Genomic DNA, 27,364 nt, shown 5'->3' with positions numbered 1-27,364 from the left:
CTCTGGTTGATATTTCTCTGTCTCTAGCAGTGGATGTTGGCAAATCTTGGGGCCCAGCGCTGCAGCCCAGGGGAATTTTCCACGAGAGGCAGGGTAGGGGTTGGCAACCAGGGCCCTCCCCTCCCTTCAGCCCTCTTACAGTGGCCTCTGGACCTTCCCCTTCCCTTCTCCTGGGGAGCACTCTCTTAGAGCTCCTGCGGGTGATCAGACTGCAGAAGAAGTGGATTTATTGCGGGTGGGGGAGGAAGGGGTCCAGAGGGGAGTGAGAGGTTGTCACCCAGTACACTTGCACCAACACAGGCACAGCCGCTCACACTCAGGAGCGAGCACAACCGTGCACTTGGGGACAGAGAGACACTCACACTTGCCCACTAGCAAGACCTGACGCGCCATTCCCAGACTCGCCTCCCCAGCAATACCCGTGTCGGCCCCTCCACAGCCTCCCTTTGCCTGCCGGCCTTCCCTCCCCAAGCGTCCAGCTCCCTGCAAGGGGCCAGAGGGTCGACTGCTCGCTGCCTGCAGCCTGGGGACAGGCGTTGGGGGGGGGGGGGAGGGCTGCCGGGCTCACCGCCACCCCGCAGCCCCGGCAGCGGCTGCTCGGTACCGGGGCGGGCTGCGGACCTGGGGAGAGGAGGGGCGGGGCGAGGCGGGCGGCCCGCAGGCAGTCACTCGGCGCTCCCCCGAGCCGGGGGCGGGGGTGCCTCGGGGCCGGGCGGGCGGCGCGCTCAGGCCTTGCTGCCCCGCGGGAGGCTCTGCGGCGAGTGCAGCTCCACCGACTGCCGCCGCCGCACCTCGCGCTCCTCCCAGTCGGCGTCGGGCTCCAGCCCCTTGAGCACGGCGAGGCGCTCCGCCAGGCTCTTGGCCGGCGGGAACAGGACGTAGTTGTAGAGCAGGGAGCCCAGGATGGCGCCCACCAGGGGTCCGATCCAGAAGACCTGGGGCGGGCAGAGAGGACGGTCGGCGCGGGGGACGGTGGGCACGGTGGGGCCGAGCCCCGACTCCGCCGCGCCCTTCAGCCTCGAGACGCGCTCCCCACCCCAACTTCGTGTTGAAAGGTGTGTGTGTTGGGGGGGGGGGGTGTCTCCCGCGCGATTAATGCAGTCATCGGAGGATTGGCTTGGTAATGACAGCAGCAGCTGTTGGGGAGGACGGCTCAGGGGGAGGTTCGAGGTGCGAATTCCAAGCGGACTGTGTGTGCCTCAGTTTCCATGCATGGCAAGAATACCTATCTCCTAGGGTGGCCGTGAAAGCTAGAGCAGTTAGTATTTGCAAAGCACCTAGAACGAGGCCTGGCACATACTAGCCCTAGGTAAGCCTAAATAATAAAAATACACGTGTATAGCTGGTATCAGTATGACCACTTGTGGAGCTTGCGGTGCCCTGTGCGGAGCTGTTTCACACCTCACTTAAGTAACTTCGCTTAACTCTTCCCAAAAGCCCATGAGGTTAACAACTGCTGCTATCCTCACCTGCAGATGTGGAAACTAAGTCTTGGGCATCACACCGGAGGGAGGAACCCACTGCTCCCCGGGGAGGAGGGGAGGCGTGGGAAGGGTTTACTGAGCTGTGAGCCCACTCTATTCCAGCCCTTGCTGAGATGGGGTTCTTCGGGAAAGGGAGGCAGGGAGGGAGGTTTCAGCCATTACCCAGTGGTCATCAAACTTGCCGGTGACAACAGCAGGAGCCAGGGAGCGGGCGGGATTCATGGAGCAGCCAGTGTAGTAGATCTACAATGGGAGGCAGGGGTCAGAGAAGAAAGGAAAGGGAGAGGTTGGGGGTGGTGCGGGGAGTCCTTGCGCCCCCCTGCAGTACTTGGCCTCGGTCGAAAGGGAACCCCCCCCCTCGGGATAGGCAATTAGTCCATGTATTTACAGAGCTCTGTATTCATTGGAGGCCAGAGTGAGACCTGTTCCTTTGGGGTGTCTGGGAGTCAAAGCTTCTGAGATGTGGCCACGTGCCCGTCCCTCTGGGGAGTTCTGTGTATCAGTCCCTCTGGGGGGTCTTTGTGTCTGTCACTTTGTTGGGGGGGCTCTGTGTGTCTATCTCCAGAGTGGTCTGTGTGTCTGCTTCTTTGGGGGAAGGTCTATATGTCTGTCCCTCCAGGGAGGCTGGAAGCAGTGGCCATGACCTACCCCAAGGAGGTGGCCCAGGGTCACAGAAAAACCGATGGAGAGGGCAGGCGTGCCCAGGTTGTCTCCGCGACGCTCGTCTGTGGAAGCAAAGATGCAGAGCACCAGCTGCAGGGTCAGGAAAAGCTCCACGGTAACGGCCTGGCCAGCTGTCGTGTTGTTGTTGAGCTGGGGAAAGATAAGGGGGAAGGGAGCGCTGAGCAGGCTCCCCGCTCTGGCTCCCTCCTCCTGCCCATCTGCAGTCGAGGCTCCAGAGAGGCTTCTGGGCTGGGTCTGGAACACCTGGGCTTATCAGCCACCTTAGCCCAAATGAATGATGGCTTTTTCCTGGACTGTGGCCCAAAGGCAGGGGGATGGATCCCAGGCTGGCTTGTGGTCCCCAGGCCAGAGGTAGAAAACTGACTCCATACCCGTTGGATTTAGGGGCTGTGGTTGTGTGCCTGATGTGAGAGGAAAAAGATGCTGAGGTCTCAAATTTGTTTCCTGAACAACAGGGAAGAGGTTTTTTTTTTTTTTTTTTTTTTTTTTTTCAACGTTTATTTATTTTTGGGACAGAGAGAGAGACAGAGCATGAACGGGGGAGGGGCAGAGAGAGAGGGAGACACAGAATCGGAAACAGGCTCCAGGCTCTGAGCCATCAGCCCAGAGCCCGACGCGGGGCTCGAACTCACGGACCGCGAGATCGTGACCTGGCTGAAGTCGGACGCTTAACCGACTGCGCCACCCAGGCACCCCTAGAGGTTTTGACTGCAGTGGGAAGCTTTAGGGCAGGTAACAGAAGGGCCTTCCTTGCTCTCTAGGCCATTAAGATACTGGTGTAACAAGAGGTCTGTCGTCTTTCTTCCTGCACAGGGCCCCCAGCAAGGGTCTTGGGACTGGGGATGGTCCTAGGGCGTCCCCTCACCCCGTGAGCCCAGGGTACAACTCTTTCCTTTAACCTTGTCTGTTCCCCTTGATCTTGCCTGCTTCACACTGCGTTTCAGACCTCAGTTTTGCCCCGTGGATTTGTTTCCTGCACATTCTGTGGAGGGTGGGGTGGGGGCGCTGGTGCCCTATACTATGATGCCTCCACACCCATGTGGGGAGCCCACGGTCCCAGTAGACCCTGCCTTGGGTAATGAGAGAACTTGGGGCTGAGCAAAGAGGCAATTTCATAACCGGGCCGCACCCAGCACTGGATTTCTCCCTTGGTTTCGTCATCCTGTCCTACACCCTGCCTTAGAGCACTGGGCACTGCACCTGTTGGCACTGTGACAGCTCTTAGCTCCCACGCTCCCTCTCCGGGCCCTGAACCTCCACCCCTGGGCCCTAGCCATTGGGCCGGCCCCCTTGGGTCTCTAGGGTCTAACCTCAGTCCCCCCTGTGTCGTCCAATGTTAGAGTCTCTAGTGGGGGCCAGCGAAAAGAGCTTCAAAGGCAGATACTTTGGATGCCTGTAACTTGCCATAGGACTCTACTTCCTTCAGCCTCAGTTCATCCTTCTGTCAAATGGGATAACAAAACAGATTCTGGAGGACTGGAAATGACAAGGGCAGAACCCCAGCCCCATTCTCACTGTTAAATGGCTTTTCTGAGGGAGAGGTGTGGACGTGGATTTGGTGTCAGACAGCTCTGTGTCCACTTGCAGGTGCTGACACCAGCTTGTTCTGTGATTTGAGTCACTGAATGCTGAGCCTCAGCTTACTAATTGGGGTAGAGGTATCACAGAATTCATTTTACAGCGTTGTACCAAGAGGTAGGTGATATCCGGCCTGGCGTAGGACAGGTTCACATCAGTGATGTCTTCCTGGTGGCTAGCTGGCCTTTCCAGTGACCTCCGAGGACACCTGGAACAGCCTTGGGGGTCATCTAGCTCTCTAGCCTGAGGCCGACCCAGCCCCACTGCTGCCCCATTCCAGCCAGGCAGGGTTCGCCCTCATTCCTCAAGATGTTAATGCTGAGCAGTGACTTGGGGGATCCTCCCCAGACCTTTTCTCATCCCTGAGCCCCCAGCCTCATCATATTTTCCATTTTGAAGAAGAAAGAAATTCCCCAACTGGGACACCTCTTCCCCTTGCATGAGAAGGGGCCACCTGTGCAAAGGAGGCGGTGGCCACGGAGACTGTGGAGGACCCTTCGGAGACATCAGAGCTTTTATCCAGTGGCCCAGGGATAGAGCAGGCCAAGAAAGGCAAGAGATTGAGGCACAAAAGAGGCACTTGCTGCCCTGGCTAGGGATGGGGGGGGGTGCGTGGAGCAACAAGTGTATTGAGGGGACATAGACTATGCCCCCCCCCACCTGTGGCCTCAGATGCCGGGGCGCTGCACAGACCTAGGAGAGGCGGAGGGAGGGAACGTGGAGGGGGAGGGATTGTGGCTTCCCCCTGAGCTCCCAAAGTGCCTAAGGTGTCCAAATAACCACTGTTTGTGTAATCAGCAATTAGTCACGGGCTCTGGGGACCTTCTCCAGGGTCTGGAGAGACCTTGCCCCTTCAGCCTTCCCTTGACTTCTGTACTTTCCCTGGTACTGACAAACTTTTGGCCCACCTTTTCCTTCTCTGAGCCTCAGTTTCCCTGTTTGCTAAACAAGTCTTAGCTGATGGCTCAGTCTGGGTTTGAAGGCTGGCTCTGGCACTCCCCCCTTTCTGAACCTCGGTTTCCACATCTTTAAGCCACAGATGTACGCATCCCTACCTTGCAGGGCTGTTGTGAGGTGTCACCATGTGGCCTGTGAGGAGTACCTGCCGTGAAGCTCACGCACGGTAGATGCTGAAGAAACATCGGGTCCTTCTTCCCTCAAGAAGACCCTTGGGACTAGCGCTCCGAGGTTCCTCCCAGTTCAGAAAGCACAGCCGCTTTGGGACCTCGTCTTCTGCTGAGTTCTAGCCCAGCCCTCACTGTATTGCAGGCATCGAGTCAACAGAAACCCTGATGCTCTCTTCCTCGGTGAGGCTCGGGGCAGAAGGTGCCGGCAGACCCTGCCTGTATCCTGCCTCTGCTCTGAACTTACTCCTCCTTCCACCCTGACTCCCTTATGACACCGGTGTTCCTGGCTCCAGTATCTCTCCCTCCCTCCCTCCATCTCTCTCTCCCCCCACCCAGACCTTCATCCAGATCTGGTCCCTCCCATCTCACCCTGTACGAGGGACTCCCCAGGGTCTGCCCCTTATGGAAGGGGTGAAGTTCTGGCTACTCACTGCATTAACAGCCAGGTCCCCTCGGATGTCTGGTGGCGTAATCTCATGGAGCAGAGCAGCCCCTGCCACAGCCCCCAGCAGCTGGGCGGCCACGTAGAAGGCAGCTCGGAGAAAGGAGACGTGGCAGCCTACTAGGCAGGCCACAGTCACGGCAGGATTGATGTGAGCCCCACTGACGTGGCCCAGAGCCTGCACCAGGGTGCCGATACCCAGGCCGAAGGCCACGGCGATCTGCAGCACAGAGGGCAGAGCCTTTGGCCAGTTGAGGGCCGAGCCAAGGCCAAAGAAGACGAAGAGGAGTGTGGCCAGGAACTCTGCAAACACCGCCCTGGAGAAGGCTATGGACCGGAGTTCCCACATGCTGTGAGGCCTTCCGGGGGGCTGGCCCAGCAGTCGGAGTGGAAGGAAGCTTGTGGAGTGCTCTCTCGCGTGCTTTCCCTCTCTCGCTCACTCTCTTGCTCCCTCAGGGTCTCTGGGGAGGCTGGGCTGTGGGCATTTATAGGGTTCTTCCATCCTGGATTCGGACACGTGAGGTAGAGGTGGAGTTTGGGCCATTACCTTGTCTCTGCTGTGGCTGCCTCCTGCCCCCACTCCCCACCCCTGCCCACCCACATGCCTATCACCCCATCTTGGCCTTCACAGCTGAATAATGTTCCCCATTAATGCGCTCCAGATAAGGACTGACGTCCCCTGGTTTTTCCGTGTTTGTTCCCTGGTTACCCTAGGGCTGCTGCCCCAGGGCCTCCCCTACCCCCACTGGGTCTGTGAATGGGGATTCTCTCAGGGGCTTGTGCCAACCCCCTCCCTCTGACCCAAACTGTTGGTCAAGGCAGGGACAACGCCTCTCCCAAAACTGACCATGAGAGAGGATGTCAATGCTACCCCTTCTCGTGACTGGGAAGTCCTTCCTGTCGTTACCCTCCAATTATTCCCTCTTGAAGGGGATGGAAAACAACTGGTTGGCTTGTGACATGAACCTTCCAAGGCATAAAGGTTTTGTCTCTTCTGTGCTCGCTTTCTTGCAGTCAATTACCCGTAAGTTACTAAGCTTTACCTGCTCCCCGGAACCCCAGCCAAAGAGCAGCTCCCATAGCCTAGAGGCAGGGAGTGGTTTCAGTGGCATTAGGACCCTGGCCCTGGGGACTGGGGTCAACCTGGGGTTGACCGAGGAAGCCTTGGGCTTCCATTCCAGCATCACCCTGCCCCATTTCTGTGATTTACCCTTTCTTGTCCATCTCTGTGAACAAGGGGTAATAAACTTACACGGGGTTGGGGTTTGGATTAAGTGAAATAATGTGAAGTGCTCAGAGCTGCCCTGGCCCACGGTAAGCTGTCAGTGAATATCAGCTATTATTCAGAGCATTATTTAGACTCTGAGGAGGAGAACAGGTCTCCCAAAACTTACATGGCAGGGTCCCAGAAGCTGTGACAGGTTGTAGGCACCCCCTGGAGCTCAGAGCCACCCAAGCCACACGGGCAGGACGTTTCTGTGGTCAGTGAGCTGTGCAGGCTCAGGGAGGCTGCAATGATCGATAAGCGACTCTTCGGCTTCGGTGCCCACTCAACCCAGCACCTGGGCAATGCCACCTCCCACCGTCACTGCTGCTCTGGCCTGGGATCTAGGAGACTTTTAGGTCTGGGCGTCCCTGGGGCCCACTCCCCTGCTCTTCCGTAATCCCTCTGGCCCTGCTCCCTCTGCTGGGGACCCAAAGGCAGGGTCAGGCTCAGAGTGCCGTTAGGAAGACTGGCTCCGGACCCTGCTCTACCTCCCGTCCAGAGGGTCCCCAGGCAGGTCACAGTCCCAGGAACAGAAGTCTGGGAGGGATTGGAGATGCAGGCTGGAGCCCCTTAGATGGACCATGCACCCCTTCTGGTCTCTCCTCTTTGGTCGAGGTGTTTATGATCTTGAGGGACAAAGAGAAGGAGTGGCCTGATGACCCTTGATTCTGGGCAGGACCTCCCCTCATCTAATCAAGTGATAATCTCTTCCCTCCCCAGAAATGCAGAAGAGGTGCATTTCTCTCTGTAGACCCATTAATTCCCAACCAAATTTGTGTATGTGTGGGTATACGCGCGTGTGTGTTTATATGTGTGTGTATGCATATCCGTGTGCATATCCGTGTATATATGTACACGTGTGTAGGTGTGTGTATGTATTTATGTGTGCATGTGTGTATGCATGTACGTGTGTACATGTATGTAGGTATTGTGTGTATGTGTGTGTGTGTGTGTGCATGTGTGGCCATTCAGTCACAGTCATAAAGTTGGAACCCAGTGGGATCGTAGAGGTCATCTAGCCTATGGATCTCACTTTACACATTAGAACCTGAAGTCCAGAGAGACTGAGACTTGCTCCCGTTCTGGTCTGGGCCCAAGACTGGGCACCAACCACGACTAGGCTACTTGTGCAGTGCATTCCTTGTGAGCTGGGGAGGGGGGTGGTGTTCCTGTCAAAGCCGGTGGGGGGGGGGGGCGGTTCAAGCTGTGGTTCCTGGTGGGCAGCGGACCTCCCCCAGGGGAGGGCTGCATTTTGTCTACAGTGACCACCACTCCGTGTCTTATGAGCTCCAAGGTGCCATCAGCTGTCTGATGCACCACTAATGAGTATTAGAGAAATGCTTTCTTGGAAATGAATTGTGGTGATGCTTTGCCCAATAATGTGTCTGTATTAACACCACTTATCTGGCACTTATAGATGGTTGGAATGGGAAGGTTTATGTTATGTGTATTTTGCCACAGTTAAAAATAATTTTAAAAAGCAGTGAGGGAAGGGGTCCCAGGCTGGCTCAGTCGACTGAGCATCTGACTTCGGCTCAGATTATGATTTTGCAGTTTGTGAGTTCGAGCCCTGTGTTGGGCTCACTGCTGTCAGCTCAGAGCTCACTTCATATCCTCTGTCCCCCCCCCCCACCCCTCCCCTGCTTGCGCTGTCTATCAAAAAGATAAATAAACTTTAAAAAATATTTTTCAAAAAAAGCAGTGAGGGAAACTGCTCCCCCAAATGCTTTCTTACCGATTTTTGTTTTGTATATAATGAAGGAAGTCTTTCAGATTTATTTAGATATCAGGTGTTTTTTTTTTTTTCTAAGTCAAAATCACTCTTATGCATATATCAAAAAGGAAATGAGAGGTAAAACAAGTTGGCTAAAACAGTCCCCAAATGTCTTCACATTCAGAGTCCAACTTTCCTAAATTTCTTTTTGATTTTTTTTTAAAGTAGGCTTCATGCCCAGCACGGAGCCCAATGTGGGGCTTGAACTCATGACCCTGAGATCAAGACCTGAGCTGAGGGGCGCCTGGGTGGCTTAGTTGGTTAGGCATCCGACTTTGGCTCAGGTCATGCTCTTGCAGTTTATGAGTTCAAGTCCCGTGTCCAGCTCTGTGCTGACAGCTCAGAGCCTGGAGTCTGCTTCTGTGTCTCCCTCTCTTTGCCCCTCCCCCACTCACACTCTGTGTGTGTGTGTGTGTGTGTGTGTGTGTCTCAAAAATAAATAAGATAGGGGCGCCTGGGTGGCGCAGTCGGTTAGGCGTCCAACTTCAGCCAGGTCACGATCTCGCCGTCCGTGAGTTCGAGTCCCGCGTCCGGCTCTGGGCTGATGGCTCAGAGCCTGGAGCCTGTTTCCGATTCTGTGTCTCCCTCTCTCTCTGCCCCTCCCCCGTTCATGCTCTGTCTCTCTCTGTCCCAAAAATAAATAAACGTTGAAAAAACAAATTAAAATAAATAAATAAATAAATAAATAAATAAGATAAACATTAAAACATTTTTATTAAAAAAATATAGACCTGGGGCGCCTGGGTGGCGCAGTCGGTTAAGTGTCCGACTTAAGCCAGGTCACGATCTCGCGGTCCGTGAGTTCGAGCCCCGCGTCGGGCTCTGGGCTGATGGCTCAGAGCCTGGAGCCTGTTTCCGATTCTGTGTCTCCCTCTCTCTCTGCCCCTCCCCCGTTCATGCTCTGTCTCTCTCTGTCCCAAAAAAAATAAAAATAAAAACATTGAAAAAAAAATTAAAAAAAAAATAAAGACCTGAACTGAGATTAAGAGTCGGACACTTAACCTCCTGAGCCACCCAGGTGCTCCCCTAAATTTCTTTTTTGATTCAGAGTCCTTGATGTTTTCCTACACAACACCCTCTGTGCTATCAGGAGGACAGTGATGTACCATTTCTTATAAGACTGTCCACTACTGTGTCCAGAATTTCTTCCCAAGCTCCAGACACTCCTTTCGGCAGCTTTGTCCAGGCCTTTTCTTGCTTCACAGGTGACTGGCAATCACTTGGCCCTCGTCTCAGTGATCAAACATAACACAGTTACATCTACCCCTGGGACTCTTCCTTTCCCGAGCCCCCTAAGACACCTAGCTGTTGTTTTGCAAGAAAATATGGAATGGTGGTCATCTTTGAGTAATAACCACTTGCCTCACTAATGTCGAATTCTTGCTGTGCTCTTCTGTTTCCATGCCTGACTGTATACACAATAACTCTGTTTAACTGCTAAACCACAGTGTAACCTTGCTTTCCCCAGTTTTACTGAGAATTAATTGACCCACATCACTGCAGAAGTTTAAAGTGCACAGCTTGCTGGTTTGATTGACGCATATTGTGAAATGATTACCACAATAGGTTCAGCCAATATCCACCTTCTCATATAGGTACAGTAAAAAGAAACAGAAGGAGGAAGAGTATTTCCTTGTAACGAGAATTCCCAGGATTTACACTCAACAACTCTCCTATGTACCCTGCGGCAGTGCCGGCCGTAGTCATCACGTTGTGCCTTCCATCCTACTTATCTTATAACTGGGAGTTAGTGCCTTTGACCACCTCCCTCCGGCTCCTCCTCCCCCCTGCTCCTCCACCACTGGGAACCACAACTCTGATCTCTTTCTCTATGAGTTTTGTGTTTTTGTTTTAGATTCTGCATGTAAGTGAGATCATACAATATTTGCCTTTCTCTGACTTATTTCACTTAACATAAGGTCTTCAACTGAGATCCATGTTGTTGCGAATGGCAGGATTTCCTCATTTTTACGGCTGAATAATATTCCATTGTGTGTATGTGTGTATATATGAGTGTGTGTATTTGTATGTGTATATATAGGTATGTATGTATGTGCGTGTGTGCGTGTGTGTGTGTGTGTGTGTGTATCTATATATCAGCCTTGTTTATCCATTCATCCATTGATGGACACTTAGGTTGTTTCCATGTCTTGGCTATTGTGAATCATGCTGCAGTGAACATGGGAGTACATATCTTTTTAAATTTTTTTTTTCAACGTTTATTTATTTTTGGGACAGAGAGAGACAGAGCATGAACGGGGGGAGGGGCAGAGAGAGAGAGGGAGACACAGAATCGGAAACAGGCTCCAGGCTCTGAGCCATCAGCCCAGAGCCCGACGCGGGGCTCGAACTCACGGACAGCGAGATCGTGACCTGGCTGAAGTCGGACGCTCAACCGACTGCGCCACCCAGGCGCCCCTGGGGGTACATATCTTTATGAGTTAGGGGTTTTGTTTCCTTTGGATATATTCTCAGAAGTAGAGCTGCTGGATCATATGGTAGTTTTACTTTTAATGTTTTGAAGATCCTTCAAACTATTTTCCATAGCGGCTGTATAACGTAACCTTTTAAAGACATTTTAAGTTTTTAGGAATGAGAAGGCACGAGACTCGCCTGAGCAATTTAATTATTTTTACTTTTTAATGTTTACTTATTTTTGATGGGGGGTGGGGAAGGGCAGAGAGAGAGGAAGACACAGAATCCAAAGCACCTCCAGGCTCTGAGCTGTCAGCACAAAGCCCAATGCAGGGCTCAAACTCGAACCATGAGATCATGACCTGGGCTGATCACCTGAGCAATTTAAATATGCATAAGTAGTGCCAGCCATTCCCAGCTGCTGTAAGACACCACAGCTGTAAGAGGCGTTAAAATGAGGATAAAAGTTACACCTTAGAAGTGACGAAATGCAGCAGTTGTAATATTAAATATTAGTGCTCATTCTGTTGTGCGCTGCTCTAAACATTCCTATAAGTGTTAACTCTCTTAACCCTGACAGCAATCCTAGGAGCTAAATATGATCATCCCAGTTTTTAGAGATGAGGACAATGAGGCAGAGAGGTTAAATGATTTTCCTGAGGTCACACAGCTAGTAAGGGTGAACGCAGAGTTAGAACCCCAGGGGTCTGGCTTCAAAAGGACTTTTTTGATTGTGAAAGTGAACCCCTACCTCACCTTCTGAACCCATCAAGATGGGAAGGAGGTGAAAAAGAAGTCTAAAGGACTCTGGGTGGTAAAGAGACAAGGATTTGTGTATCATCTGCTGGTGGCTTGAAGGAGGGGCTGAGAGCCTGGGAAGGCGGAGGTGGGGAGAGGGAGCCTGTGGGGACCAGGGCCTGTGAGGAGGCCCCATGTGGAGCACAGGGACAGAATTCAGGACTGGTGCTGTCTGACAGCTGACATAAGGTGTGTTTCCTGCTCTGTGCCTTCCATTCCCCCCACAAGGTCTGTAAAAGTGGGTCACACTTCCGAGCCTGTGAGGCTAGACCTTCAGGGAATGAGGGAGGAGGGACAGGGCAGGTCCATGGTCAGCTGGAGTGGGGCAGAGTGAAGAGAGCAGCCCCAGGGGCAGTGGCAGAAGAGGTGGGAGACTGGGGCTCAGCCCCTCAGGAGGCCTGGGGAGTATTGTGGGGCATCAGGTCTGTGCAGTTCTGGGACAGAGGGTGAGCCATTGGATTTCCATGTAGGGCTGCGGATAAATTACACAATGCCTGAGTATGGTGAATTTCAGGTAAGTAACAAATACATTTTTAGCATAAGTATATTCCCAGGCAATATTTAGGACATACTCATACTCAAAAGTTATTCGTTAATTTATAATTGAAATTTAACTGGGTGTCCTGTATTTTTATTTGCTAAATCTGGCAACCCTATTCTTTTTTTTTTAAGTTTATTTATGTATTTTGAGAGAGAGTTAAGAGAGAGAAGGGGAGGGACAGAGAAAATCCCAAGCAGGCTCTGCACTGTCAGCCCAGAGCCTGCGCTCGAACGCACAAACTGTGAGATCATGACCTGAGCTGAAATCAAAAGTCAGATGCTTAACCTACTGAGCCACCCAGGTGTCCCTGCAACCCTAGTCTATTTGATTTTTTAAAAAATGTTTATTTATTTATTTGTGAGAGAGAGAGGGAGGGAGACAGTGAGCGGGGGAGGGGTAGAGAGAGAGGGGACAGAGGATCGGAAGCGAGCTCTGCACTGACAGCAGAGAGCCCGATGCGGGGCTCAAACCCACGAGCCATGAGGTCATGACCTGAGCCAAAGTCTGACGCTTAACCGACTGAGCCACCCAGGTGCCCCAACCCTATTCTATTTGAAAGCAAAGGGGGAACCCAGAGGACTGAAGGCCCAAGGACAGCTGGGTTTCAGACTAAGTCTTTACAAGGAATTGTGGGGAGGAGTCATACTAGCCCCATTTTTATACAGTAAGACACTGAGTCCCAGAGAGGTTGTAAAAGTTGCCTGAACTCATAAGGCTGGTAAGTAGAGGAAATGAGCTATGGATACAGGTCTGTCAGACTCAGAAATTCAGGTTTTTATCCCATTGATCGGCCGACTCTGTCCTCCAAACCCCACCTCAAAGGTCAGACAGTCCTGATTGCCAAGGCCCCCGGGGGAAGGGGGGTGGGCAGGGAAGATTGCAGGTCCCGGCTCCTGGGGAGATGCAAAGACAGCTTCCCCCTGTCGTCTGTCTCCTTTCATGGGTTGGGGCATGGGGATGAGGAAGACGGGATCTCACCTAGCCTCCCAGAGCCCCCCACTGCCCACAGGACAAGGCAGGACCTTGGGCTTGACACGTCCTCCTTCCCCACTCCTTCCTTTTGGGCCCTGATGAGTGTTGTTCCCTCAGCCCGGAACAAGTGCCACCGCTGTTTTCTCACTGCTAACTCTTCCTCAAACTCCAGGCCGGGGACTTGCCAGCCTTTTTGACTGAGGTCTGCGGGAAGACACTCATTTAATATTCTAACCCATAGACATTAGCTCAATAGGTCCATGGATATGTAGATGTAGATATGGTTATAGGTAAGTAAAACTAGCATTTCCTAAACAGCATTTCCTAACTGTGAGGTTAGGAACATTTTTTTTTAGTTTATTTATTTCGAGAGAGAGAGTGAGCAGGGGAGGGGCAGCGAGAGAGGGGGAGAGAGAATCCCAAGCAGGCTCCACCCTGTCAGGGCAGAGCCTGACGTGGGGCCCAGTCTCACTAACCGTGAGATTGTGACCTGAGCCAAAACCAAGAATTGGATGCTCAACTGACTGAGCCACCCAGGCATCCCCTAACTGTGAGGTTCTAAACTCCTCTCTTCTATTTCACTAAAAAGCCAATTTAGGTCACAACTACTGAATTGATTTCATGACCCACTCACGGGTTGCCCCCCATAGTTTGAAAAATACTGCTTTTGATCCTGACTCAAAAATCACTTTCTCGTTGGGGGGGCTTCCTACACCCCCAGGAGCACACACTCCTAGGACCACCCACCCAGTGGTGTGCCCTGCCCTTTTGTATCAATCAGAGGCTCATAATGATCCGCTCAGTGTCTGCCTCCTCCTCTAGACTGTGAGTTCCCAGACCATATCTGGGTTTGCTCGCTGTTGTGCCCTCAGCGGCTAGGGCAAGGTCTGGCACGTTGTAGGTGTTCAATTAATGCTCATCCAGTGAATAAATGAGCAAAACCATCAGTTCTTGTCCCTCCAAGCCCCCTTGAAGCCTGTCCTGCACCTTCTCTGTTGCAGCTGCATGGCGTTCTTCAGGGACCTGATTCAGGAGAGAGCTCAGAGCTTGGGTAGAGAGAGTGAGTGTGTGCATTTGTGTCCGGTGGGGTGAGGAAGGGTCAGGAACAAGTTTGTCTTCATTTGAAAAGGATCAGGTGTGCGTAAGGGGCTGGGGGCAGGGGGGCCTCCCTAATAACCCTGCCTTGTGAAGTAGTGAGTTCCCAGTTGCTTGGGGTCCAACAAAGACCGAGCAAACACTGGGGAAGCTGAGGCAGGAGTTTCTGAATGAAGGGGAGGGTTGGAGAAGCTGACTGATGGGGTCCCATACAGCTCCGCCACATGGAGAAGCCCAGGGCAGCCTCCTTTACAGGTGGAGCAGCTGGGAGCCACTGTGGGTGCTAGCAGAGGGGAAACCAGCTGGGAGGGGGAGGCTGGAGGCTGGAGGCCTCAAAGGGTGCCTCGGTGGCCCCACAGCTCCCTGGGTTTCATCCACCCCAGGAAGACCCTCCCACAGGGCTCGAGGGCAGAGTGGGACAGTATCTGCCAGCTGGCCAGGAGAGCTGGTATCTTTGCCCTACAGGGTGAGCGAGGGGCTGCAGATGCCAGGTCGTGCCCAGGTCATTACCAGAGAAGGGGGTGGCAACGAGCAGGAAGGGTGGCGGGCAGCGCCCCACGACCTTGTTCGTAAAGGTCACCCAAACCTGTTTGACTCCCCACTCAGAACAGCTGCAGCTAAACCACCCTGGCTCCCGGGTGCCTGCCTCCAGCATCCATGAGCTCCAGCGATCAGGTGACTTGTGGGACCCTGTTGAGATTCTGTGCAGGGGCCCTCTCCTCCCCACGTGGCGTCACGCCTACCTTCCTCCCACCCTGGCGCTACACCCCTTCTTGTCCTTCCCTCGGCCTCTGCCAGCGTCACACTCTCCTGGAGACCTGCCCTGCTCATCCACTGTGCGAGGTGCTAGGCTCACACTCCTCTCCACCTGTCATCTCAACTATGTGGTGAAGTGGGTACCCGTCCCATTTTAAGGATGAGGGGAAGGGAGGCTCAAGGACATTCAGCTGTCTACCACCTCCTCTGTCCCTACTCCACAGCCCCCTGCCTCACCTCTATGACGGCACAGACCATGCTGTCCGGGCTGAGTGGCTAAGCTCTGAGGGCAGGAACCGGATCAAAGTGACCTTTGTAGTCCCAATGCTTAGCAGGTGATTGGCATGTAGTAGACACTCCAAAGAATGTTTGTAGAATGTTCTGTTTACCCAAGGTCAAAACAGCTAGGAAGTAGCTAAGTCAGATCTTCCTGGATCCCAACCCAGCCCCACACCCTTCACCTTCCTCCAAGAAGCCTTCCTTGACTTAATCAAGGCCACCTCCCTCTCCCCACTCCCCAGAACCCTGGGTGTTTGGTATGTTCCTATTCCCCCTCTCCCCTACGCTCCCTGAAGGCAGGGTCCTGGGACAGCATCTCAGCCTGGCTCTGATGCCCCCACCTTTGCCCCCAGAACCTAAAAGGAGCGCTGTGAATGTAGGACACCCAGGCCTGGGTGGAGGGCCCAAGAGAGCCTCTAACTCACCCAAACTAACTATGTCTTCCACCTGCGGCCTCAGTCACCGCCTCATGACCCCTGTTCATCCAACCACAGTTCCGCCTGGTACTGGGCCTGCCAGCTTCTCACAAGCACGAGCCCAGGCCTTGGTATTCTCTGGGGGTGGGTCCAGGTGGGGCAGCTAATGCTCTGCTCATTTTGCTGCAATTCAATATTAGCCTCCAATTTTCACGCTCGGCTGCCATCCTTCCCTCCTCCCTCCAGCCTCTGCTGGTGGAAGGGAGGGCTGAGGATTCCCTATAGCACCTCTCAGGGCCCCTTGGGAGTCCCTCGGGCTGACCGCACCCCCGGGCATGCTCCGAGCTGAGCTCTGGCCTCAGGTTGGAGGGACCTCTGTCCCCACTAAGGGAGCAAGGCAAGGCCTGGATGTCCAGTGGCCTGGATCCCGATTCTACCTCTGAGGCTGCCTGGCTATGGAATTCAAAGCCACACAGGCTCTCCTAGCTTCCAGGTGAACAAATGTAAAAGTGTCCGCACATGGTGAGTGTTCAAAAACAGGAGTGGAGGCTTCCCCCAAGGACTCAGGGCCCATGGCTCTGGGAAATCCTTTCCTTATCTAACCACCTACCTTCTGGCTGCAATGTTGGTCCATTCTCTCTGGTTCTAGCTGATGAATGTCTGTTTCCTTGGGATTTTAGGGCACTTGAAGCAGTTCATTGTATTTATTTATTCATGCAACAAGTAGTTATTGAGCCCCAGCCATGTGCCAACCACTGTTTTAGGCTTGAGCTACATCAGGCAACAAAACTGACAAAGATCCCTGGCCTGGCTGGGCCGCCTGCATGGGGCAGTTTCTCAGTCTAAGGGGCACTTTACTCGATGGACTTTCCCAGCCAGCTCTCCTCCACTTTGAACGACCTGAATGAGAGGAGATGAAAAGAAACTGAAAATATTCGAAAAGAACAGGGTTTACTTTCAGATGTCACCTTTGCCCTTGTCATACCGCACAACTGGATTTTAAGTGAGGTCACGCGAGTGCGAGGCTAAGGGTGTACTGTTCCTTACGAAGTTAAACACAGAGTCACTGCATGACCCCGCAATTCCACCCCTAGGTATATATCCCAAAGAGTTGAAATCAGACATTCAAACGAAAACTTGTACACACATGTTCATAGCAACTCTATTCACGATAGCTAAAAGGTGGAAACAGCCCAAATATCCCTCCACAAACGAATGGAGAAACAAAATGCAGTCTATGTATACAATGGAATATGATTCAGTCGTAACAAGGAATGAGGTGCTGGTACCTGCTACAATGTGAATGAACCTTTTCAATTATGGCTGAGTGAGAAAAGCCAAACACGAAAAGCCACAAACTGGTGAGTCCGCTGATACGAAATGTCCAGAATAGGCAAATCCATAGAGGCATAAAGTAGATGAGTGGTTGCCAGGGGCCAGGGGGAAGAGGGGCAGGGGGAGTGACTGCTTAATGAGTGCAAGGTTTCCTTTTGAAGTGATGAAATATTCTGAAACTAGATAGCAGTGGTGGTTGCACAACATTGTGAACTTACCAACAATACTGAGTTGCACACTTGGAGATGGATGAAGTAGTGAATTTTGCATTATGTTATTTCACAAGCAAAAAAACAAAAGCGTATGCTATGCAGGACTTCCGGGTCCCTGTATTGTCTCTCCTTTCCCCCGGGGCCTTTGCACATGCTGGTCCTGCTACCTGGGATGCACATCCCCCCTGTCTCCTTTTATTTTTATTTTATTTATTAAAAACTTTTTTTAATGTTTATTTAGTTTTGAGAGAGAGAGAGAGAGAGAGAGAGGTGCAGAGAGAGAGAGGGAGACGCAGAATCTGAAGCAGGTTCCAGGCTCTGAGCCGTCAGCACAGAGCCGTCGCGGGGCTCGGACTCACGGACCGCGAGATCGTGACCTGAGCCGAAGTCGGCCGCTTAACCGACTGAGCCACCCGGGTGCCCCTATTTTTTTTTTTCAGTTTATTTATTTTGAGAGTGAAAGAAAAGGAGAGAGCCCAAGCTGGGGAGAGGCAGAGAGGGTGAGAGAATCCCAAGCAGACACTGCACAGTCAGCCCGGAACCTGACGCTGGGCTAGAACTCACGAATTGTGACATGGTGACCTGAGCCCAAATCAAGAGTCGGATGCTTAACGGACTGAGACACCAGGTGCCCCGCTCCTGTCTTCTTTTAAATTTTTTTTTTTAACGTTTATTTATTTTTGAGACAGAACATGAACGGGGGAGGGTCAGAGAGAGGGGGAGACACAGAATCCGAAACAGGCTCCAGGCTCTGAGCTGTCAGCACAGAGCCCGACACGGGGCTCGAACTCACGGACCGCGAGATCATGACCTGAGCCGAAGTCAGCTGTTTAACCGACTGAGCCACCCAGGCGCCCCCGCTCCTGTCTTCTTTTAGTTCATCCTTCAGGTCTCAGGGGAACCGTGACTTCCTCAGAGAGAATCAAGCCCCCATTATGTGCTTGACCACCAAGTGCCGTCCTGGTGGAGCGCTCGTCTTGGTCGTAATAATGAGGTTTATAAGATGAATGTCTCTTCCACTAAACTGTCAACTTCTGGAGAGAAAGGAGGACCTGTGTATTTTTTGCTCCCTGGGGTATCCCTAGGGCTTAGCTCAGTGCCTGGCACGTTGGAAGTGGTCAATAAATGTTTACTGAATGAATAAATTCGTACGTGTCCCTAAGGGAATTCTAATAAAGCCGCTACCCCCGGCAGCCCCACCTCAGATGGTCTCCCCATACTGCCACTGAGGCCATTGAGCCTTCAGAGCCACCACACCTCATCCAGGTGACACTGATAGTCAGGATGAGACCAGCAGAAACCAGACACGGCAAGGGAGGCAGAGCGGCCAAACTCCCAGGCGGCTTAGGAGGTAAGACAGGGTTGGTCAATAAGGGTGAAGTTCAGGTCAGTCATTGGTATTGGGATGAAAGGAGTCAGGTGGCAAAGAGGGGCATCTGTCGGAGTTGGATGTGCGAACGTGAGGCCATCAGTGCTGCCCAGGATGGGCTTGTTGAACACATAGCTGAAAGGATCACACACCAAGAGATTGCAGGTAAGTCCTGGACACATAACGGCATAATGATGGGTTCTGGGCACGTTAGAGAGGAGCCTCCAGGGGCCTTGGTGGGTGGTGGGATATGGGGTGGAGGAATGGGTGAGTTCAGAGTAACTCCAGATGTGTAGTTGACCCCTGCTGCCTTTTACCAATGGGGAGCACTGGAGGAGGAGCAGGCTGGGGGATAAATGATGGGATGTGTTCTGATGTTCTGAAGTTGGGGTACTTCTGGGACGGGTAGGAGAAGGTTCTGGGGAGTTGCAGAAGCCGGAGGCGATGGGTAGGAGTGAATGGGAGGGGAGACGGAGGGGAGGACAGGGGGAGTTTCAATGCTCACAGAGGAGCTGGGAAGAATGTGCAGTTGGAGAGAGGGATGAGGGAGGGGATGATGGATGGTGCTCCCTGCCCCAGGAGGAGGGAGGAGCTGGGGTCCAGCCCCCAGGCTGGTTCTTGTCAGGAGGAGGGAAACGTGTGTTTCAGAAGGAAGAAAGGCAGGGTATGGGTGATGTTGCAACATGAAGGTGCGTGGCAAGAACTTGAGGGAATTCCCATCTTAGCGCTTCTGCTTTCTTCGGGAATGAGGAGGAAGGTCAGCTGCTCAGAGGAGCTGGGAAAGGTGGGGGCCAGAGGGCACTGGAGAGGCCCAGAAAGAGCTGCAGCGAGAGAGGGCAGAGAGAGGACCCGTGGGGAGCCCTGGAAAGGGCCCGTCTGAAGTAAGGCCGCCTCGCCATGGTGGCTTGCTGCTCTCCAAGTGGACGAGGCAGCCCAAAGGCTGGAGGCCAGGAAGGCAGCCAGGTGGGTCCCCTGGGCAGCGGCTCAGGGGGTGGGGACATTGTGAGGCCAGAGGGTCTTGGGTCGAGGGGAGAAGGTACAGGCAAGATGTAGGTCTAGGTGAGCAGGACTCTGGGACAGGAGGCAGGAAAGAGGAGTCAGAATCAGAAGCACAGAGGGATGTGGCCAATGAACCAAGTGTTTAAGCTTTGAGAAGTGCAGGCATTTTAGGAACGACAAACTCCAGGCTGTGGCTATGGGAGGGACTGACTCAGGTGGAGGTGGGGAGGCCTTTGAGCAGAACAGATGAGGACCTTCCTCACACAGGAGGAGAGCTGGGCTTCCGGCAGGTGGATGGGAGGTTTAAGGACAAAGCTGAGGAAATAGGAAGGCTTATCAAAGGATTCTGGAAGACTGGGTGGGAGAGAGAGAAGAGAAGCAGAGAGAGGGACAAGAGCAGGGAAAAGCTGGATGGCCACACAGACTCAGCTCAGATGGCGAAAGCTGGATACGAGGCTTCCAGAACAAGCCCCTCTGCAGGGGAGAAGCAGGCCTCTCAGGAGGGGTCAGCCGCAGCTGGGGTTGTGTTTCTGAGGAACCCAGCCCCCCTTCTCTGGCCCCATGGATGCTCTCTTCGTTCAGGCCTTCGGCATCTTTTGCTCTGATCCCCTGAACAGTCAATGGATCCAGCCCCTGACCCCAGAGACCTCTCTTTCCAGGCCCATCTATTCCCCAGCGCAGCATTGACCCCATCTATTCCCCCACAACATCGGCTCCCTCAGAACCCTTCCCAGCCTGCACTCCCCTCCCTCTACAGGATAAACTCCACCCCCCGGGTCTCCCCAGAATCATCTGACACCACCCAGGCTGAGCCTGGGACGACCTGCACTTCCCTGAACAGTCTCTGTTCTCGCCTCCAGGCTGTGCGTGGTAGCTCCCTCCTGAAAGGCCTTCCCCACCCTCCTGGCTGGCTCCCGGCCTTTTCTTCCTCCAAGGAGCTTTTCCTAATCATCCAAGACTGTCCCTTCTAGGTGTTCCTAGAGTATTCTGGGCTTTCCTTATCACAGAGCTGTCACGACACTGTGATGTCTCTGAGCTGGCCTGCCTTCCCCGCTATGGATGGTACAAGAGTGGGGTCTTGGGTCTCTGACACTGGGCCTATGGCCGTGCCCAGTGTAGAAGCTCAATAAGAAATGTTTTGAATCAATGGGCGAGTTGGTTGAATTGGACCGGGCTGGGCTGCTGGCGGTCTAATTAGTTCAGAGGACGAGTATCTTGTTCCTTTTCCGATGACCTTCCTGGACAGTTGTTCTGGGGAAGAAAGACAAAGTGTCAGGGATGGATCTGAATTACCGGGAGGGCTTTAACACTACAAATGTCAACCTCTCTGGAGGCTGGAGGTCGTATGGTCCGAATTATGTAGGGGTGAGAACGGGGAGGGGTGGCACCTACCCATTGAGAAAGCTCCCTAGGTGATGCTGACCTTTCACACCTCCCAGCCCTCCCCCCTCCCCCAGAAACTGCTATTCATGGCTCAGTTCTAGGCCATCTTCAAGGTGATAACAACCATCCCTGGGGCTCAAACCAAGATGTGCTGAATTCTGAAACCGATGCCCTCGCCACAACCACCGCTGCCACTGACCCCTGAGGATTTCTGGTTACTTCATTCCTCTAGGGGTGACTCCTAGCGTTCCTGCATCCCTTCATACTGCCCAGAATACTGCGTGGAGGCCATCCAAGTCACAATGACACCCCACAACACCTCGTTCCATAGAGCTCTGCCCCTCCTTCTTGTACATCATATCTTTGCCAAGAAGCTCTCTTTGACCGCATCGTACTCCTCCCAACTCTCTCTCTCTCTCTGCCCCCAGCTCTGGACAGATTCTGGTTTATTGTGAGTGTGGCTCTACACCCCACCAGCGAGCACGGTCCCTGTCATCAGGCAGGCTTCATCCCATCCTTGAGTCACGGACAGAAATGGGGACAGGGCTGGAAAGCAGAGAGCTCCTGGGGGTGTACAAAGTGGAGTGGGGCCCCAGAGCCTGAGCTCTGGGAAGCTGGGACCGGAGGAGGAGGCAGTCCCTGAAGGAGGTGGCAAGTCCTGTTCCTGAAAAGAACACTGGAATTCTCTCCCCAGGCTGGTGGAGACGGCCTGGAGCCGCAGAAGGAGATTATCACAGTGCTCCAGGGATTCGAGTTCTATCAGCCCCTTCCAACTAGTCCTCTGGAGCAACATGAGCCCTGGGCCCCTGAGGACCCGCTGTGGGCACAGAGTGGGGGTGGGGGTTGAGGCCACCCTGAGGAGGAGGTCCTCACTTCACAACTCTGCAGTCAATTCCAGTGGGAGCTGGGCAACCCCCAGTCCTTTGGCTCATGAGAGCTGGAAGGAAAGTTAGTGGTCGTTTGTCTCGTCGATAGTTCCCGGGCTCAGGGCGGCACGAAGGCTGGGATGGGGGTTCTCAGGCTACTCATTACAATTCATCAGGTGCACCAGGCTTTGAAGATTTCCCTGACATGAAGGAAGCTGCAGTCAAGTAACTCAGCCTTAAAGAGCCTCTGCTTTTTCCTGGAATTCTATTGACCTGGGGTGGCACCGCTTGCTATCTGGTACAGATCTGAGTTTGCTCCATACATTGCCCATTAACAGAAAACAAGGAAACAAATTAATCATTACTCATATGCGGTGTGCTCAGTCAGCAACATTTTTCAAAAGGTGAAGTCCGTGGCACCAGACGGGGTAGGAATAAATAACAAAGGGTGTCTTTGGTGGTGAAAAGATACATATTATTATTCACTCCAGCCCTGCAGAGGATGCAGCTGAGGTCCAGAGAGGGAAAGAGATTTTCCAAGGTTGCACAGCAGGTAATTATCAAATTTGAATGCAAGTTTCTGAGTCCTAGACCAGAGCACTTTGCACTAGACCACCTGCCCTCTCCATCTTCCCAGAGACCACAGAGACTACCCCCCCCAATACACATGATTTACTCCATTTTACATTTGTGGGCCCGTATTCCTTATGAGAGTCAGTCTTTCTAACACCTTCTTCAGAGTCTTTGACTAATCTATTTGTTTAAGCATGGTGCCCATAGTCAGCTATATTGTGTCGCATATGTAGAAGTGGCTAAAGCAGTAAATCTTTAAAGTTCTCACCACAAGAAACAAATTGGTAAGTTGTTATGGTGATGGATAGTAAGTAGACTTACTGCGATCATTTCACAGTGTATACGACTCTTGAAGCGTTATGTCGTACGCCTAAAACTAATATAATGTTGGATCGCAATTATATCTCAATAAAAAAAAAAGAGTGCCAAGAAAATCCATACTATGGATGGACCTTGAGGATAATATACTTAGTAAAAATAAGTCAGAAAAAGACAAATACTGCATGATTTCACTTATATGTGCAATCTAAGAAACAAAACAAAATTCATAGACGCAGGAAATAGATTGGCTGCTGTGGGGAGGGGTTTGGGGGTTGGGTGAAGTGGGTAAAGGGGGTCAAGAGGTACCAACTTCCAGTTATAAAATAGGTAAGTCATGGGGCATCATGCACAGCATGGTGACTACAGTCAATACTATTGTATTATGTACTTGAAAGTTGCTAAGAGAGTAAATCTTAAAAGTTCTCATTACGAGACAAAAACACCTGTCAGTTGGTATGGTGATAGATGGTAACTAGATTGGTGATCATTTCAGTATATATATGTGTGTGTGTGTGTGTGTGTGTGTGTGCGTGTGTGTGTATGGATAGATAGATAGATCTCAAGTCATTATGTTGTACACCTGGGACTAATATAATGTTATATGTCAATTATCTCAATTAAAAAAAAGAGTAAGTGCCAAGAGAGTTTATACTATGTGACTTCATCTATATAAAGTACAAAATCAGACAAAATTGATCTAAGCCAGACAGTGGTTATCCTTGGGGTAGGCGGTGCCAGGGAGGGAATAAGAGGAGTTCTGTGGTGCTGGTCACGTTCAGCGTCTTGATCCTGGTTCCGGTTACACAGGTGTGTTCAGTTGGTGAAAATGCATCAGGCCGTATACTAATGACCTGTGCGTCTTAATATATGTTTGTAATATGCCAATTAAAAACTTTAAAAGGAGTGTGATCAATAAATACCTGTCATTGATTGGATGGAAGAAAGCACACTGGGACTATTTCTAACCAATGCTTGAAAAATTGGACAAAGCCACCCCCCCCCCCACCCCCATCAGCTGTCCATGGTGCTATGGAGGCTCTCCCTGCCCCCACAGCTTGGCCAGTCAGCCAATGGCCCCAGCAGGGGCAGATGGAAAAGTCCGCATCTTGCAACACCCAAGCTTCATCAGGACCGGTTTCCTCTGGCCCAGTTCATGCCAGGCCTCCTGGGATTAGTGCCAAAATCTGCAGTGAGTAACGACCCTAAGGAGAATGTCCAACTGGTGACAGAGAGAGGGCCTGCCTTGATGGGAAGGAAGGCAAGGGGATGGCAGACATTGAAAGCCCTCTTGAGGAAAGGACAGCTGGAATCCAGAGCCTGGTAGGAATTTGAGCTGTGTGCTGACTCAGGTGGACATAATAACATCTTTCAGACAATTTCTGACTTGCCCAGTTCTTGGGAGAAGGATGCATTTGAGCGCAAGAGTGTGTATGGGCGCCTGTGTGTGCCTGCCAACATGCCTTTGCTCTAGCTGTTCCATCTGCCTGGAACACCTTGCCTCCTCTGCCCGAAACCCTCCAGTCCTTGTCTCTACCTGACAACATCCTAGGCAGACTTCCAGGCTCAGTTCAAAGGTCTGATGTGGTCTGACACCTCCCTGCCTCCCAGCCAGAATTACTCCTGCCCTCCTGCTCTGGGCCCGCTCGTGAGCCAGCACTCAGCCCCCTGACTCAGATGAGTAGTGTGTGTGCCTCCTCCACTCCTGAACTGTGTGCTCCCCAAGGGCAGGGACTCAAACCTCAGCTCTCCAAAGAACCATTTGAGGGACAAGCATATGCATATAGCTCTGGGAGCATATATTAGGATTGATCCGGGCTAATCCCTCTAAACAAAGAAAATCATTAGCGGATTAATTAAGAGCCCTGTTTGGAGGGCTAATACAAAGGCTAATAATCTTTTACTTTAAGCAAGTTCTGATGCTTTGATAAGACCTGTCATTGTTACAGTATTGATTGAAGCCAGGCCCTGTCTGTGGAATGCCTGAGTATGCAATTCGCACATAATTCCTCGGGTAATTTGGGCACATTTTTCTCTTATTGACAAGCATTATAATGACTGTAATAAACTATAGAAACCTCATGTGACATGACTACACTCGTCAATAGAGGTGTAACCATGAATTTAATGAATACATTTCTTAAGTCCTTCTTCGTAAAGGATGTTTGCCCAGGTTCTGATCAGAGTATGAACTATATATATGACTCAACAGCATTCATTTATTTATTCACTCATTCATTTATGCACACAGCATATACTCAACCCCACCATAGTCCTAGGCTCCAAGCCAGGGGCCATGGGACATATTCTCAAGTAAATAAGACACCATCCTTACACTCAATGAGCTTGTCTTTCAGTGAGATTGGTGATTCCAACAAGCTCAGGAGAGTACAAGATGCTATAAGAGAAGCACTCTACTAATGAAATGTCCAGAAGAAGGCAGATCCTGAAAGGAGAGTCTGGGAAAAGTTTTTGGGTTGGAATGACTTAAATATGTTTTAAGGATTTAAAAAAAATTTTTTTTAACGTTTATTTATTTTTGAGAGAGAGAGACAGAGCATGAACAGGGGAGGGGCAGAGAGAGAGGGAGTCACAGAATCTGAAACAGGCTCCAGGCTCTGAGCTGTCAGCCCAGAGCCCGACGCGGGGCTCGAACTCACGGACCGCGAGATCGTGACCTGAGCCGAAGTCGGATGCTTAACCGACTGAGCCACCCAGGCGCCCCAAGGATTTTTTTCATAGTAATTTTTTTTCTTTCTATAGAAGTAATTCATGCTTCACAATGGCCAAAACAATCCTGAAAAAGAAGAACAAAGTGGGAGGAGTCACACTTCCTGACTTAAACTTACTACAAAGCTGCAGTACTCATATCAAGTATCAAGAGTGTGTAGATAGATGCAACAGATCAACAGAATAGACTTGACAGTCCAGAAATAAACCCATTTACTTGCGGGTAAGTGATTTTCAGCAAAGATGTGAGGACAATTCAGTGAAGAAATCGTAATCTTTTCAACAAATGACGTCAGGACAACTGGTTATCTAACACACAAAAGAACGAATTTGGACCCCTGGACTAAAATTAAATCAAAATGATCAAAAACCTAATGTAAGAGACTATAAAAGTGTCAGAAGAAAACATATGAGTTAACCTCTTCGAACTTGGAGTGGGTAGTTTCTTAGATATGACGCCTAAAGCACAAGCAATAAATTAAAAAAAAAAAAAATCGGGTGTCATCAAAATTTAAAACTTTTGTACTTCAAAGAATACCGTCAAGAAAATGAAAAAATTAACTGATGGAATGGAAGACGGTATTTGAAATCATACCTGTTTAGGAATCCAGGATTCAAAATATGTAAAGGACATTTACAACTCAAAAATGAAAAGACAAATAACCCAATTGAAAAATGAGCAGCCATTTGCAATGGCACGGATGGAGCTAGAGTGTATTATGCTCAGTGAAAGAAGTCAGTCAGAGAAAGACAAATGCCATATGATTCCACCGTATGTGGAATTTAAGAAACAAAACAGGTGAACATATAGGAAGAGCGGGGAGAGAAGAGAGGGAAGCAAACCACAAGAGACTTAATGATAGAGAACAAACTATGGGTTGATGGAGGGGAGTGGGTGGGGGATGGGCTAGATGGGGGATGGGCACTAAGGAGGGCACTTGTTGTGATGAGCACTGGGTGTCGTCCGTATGTGATGAATCACTGAATTCTACTCCCGAAACCAGTATTGCACTGTATGTTACAACTAAAATTTAAATTTAAAAAAGGAAAAAATGAGCAAAGGATTTGAATAAATATTTCTCTAAAAATGTCTATATAGAGAGAGAAGAAAAATAGGTATTTCTCTATAAATACATAGAAAAGGGCTGGTAAGCACTTGAAAAGATGCTCAACATCATTGGTCATTAGGAAAATGCAAATAGAAACTACAATGGGATACCACTTCACACCCGCTAGGATGGCTATAATAATTATAATAGTAATAAAAACAGACAAGTGTTAGCAATGCGTGAAGAAATTGGAACCTCCATAAATTGCTTGTGGAAATTTCAAATGGTGCAGCCACTGTAGAAGACAGTGTGGTGGTTCCTCAAAAAGTGAAATATAGGGGCGCCTGGGTGGTGCAGTCGGTTAAGCGTCCGACTTCAGCCAGGTCACGATCTTGTGGTCCGTGAGTTCGAGCCCCGCGTCGGGCTCTGGGCTGATGGCTCAGAGCCTGGAGCCTGTTTCCGATTCTGTGTCTCCCTCTCTCTCTGCCCCTCCCCCGTTCATGCTCTGTCTCTCTCTGTCCCAAAAATAAATAAACGTTGAAAAAAAAATCAAAAAGTGAAATATAGAATTACCATATGGTCCAGCAATTCCACTCCTATTCCACTGTGTACCCAAAAGAATGGAACACGGGGACTTGAACAGATCATTGTATGCCAGTATTCATAGCAGCATGATACACAATAGCCAAAGGTGGAAACAATCCAATGTCCATCAACAGCTGCATGAATAAACACAGTCATGTATCCATACAATGAAATATTAGTCAGCCTTAAAAAGGAAGGAAATTCTGACACAGGCAACCCGCATGGATGAACCTTCGCGCTATTATGCGAAGTGAAATAAGCCAGCCACAAAAGGCCACCTATGTCATGATTCCATTTATATGAAATATCCCGAGGAG

At 51.2% G+C, this 27,364-nt stretch overlaps 1 protein-coding gene and 2 long non-coding RNA genes across 3 annotated transcripts in view; 2 read left to right on the top strand and 1 right to left on the bottom strand.

Moving 5' to 3' along the window:
• Window positions 1-26,087, top strand: part of LOC123590313 — a 52,655-nt gene extending 26,568 nt beyond the window's left edge. The window contains exon 3 of the long non-coding RNA XR_006708716.1: window positions 25,447-26,087. This is a non-coding gene — a long non-coding RNA (uncharacterized LOC123590313). The remainder of the gene's footprint in view (window positions 1-25,446) is intronic.
• Window positions 358-5,664, bottom strand: AQP2 (aquaporin 2). The gene is made up of 4 exons (XM_045463318.1): window positions 5,305-5,664; window positions 2,133-2,297; window positions 1,647-1,727; window positions 358-935 (listed from the first exon to the last, which is right to left on the bottom strand). The coding sequence occupies exons 1-4, from the start codon at window positions 5,662-5,664 to the stop codon at window positions 726-728; spliced, it is 816 nt and encodes a 271-aa protein (XP_045319274.1). The 3' UTR covers window positions 358-725.
• On the top strand, window positions 907-6,583 carry LOC123590314. The gene is made up of 2 exons (XR_006708717.1): window positions 907-1,055; window positions 4,809-6,583. It is a non-coding gene; the product is annotated as an uncharacterized LOC123590314 (long non-coding RNA).
• Window positions 26,088-27,364: the final 1,277 nt, after the last annotated feature.

Source organism: Leopardus geoffroyi, chromosome B4 (genome assembly GCF_018350155.1).
Source record: "Leopardus geoffroyi isolate Oge1 chromosome B4, O.geoffroyi_Oge1_pat1.0, whole genome shotgun sequence".
Taxonomy (NCBI): Eukaryota; Metazoa; Chordata; class Mammalia; order Carnivora; family Felidae; genus Leopardus; species Leopardus geoffroyi.
This window is presented reverse-complemented; position numbering and strand designations above follow the sequence as displayed.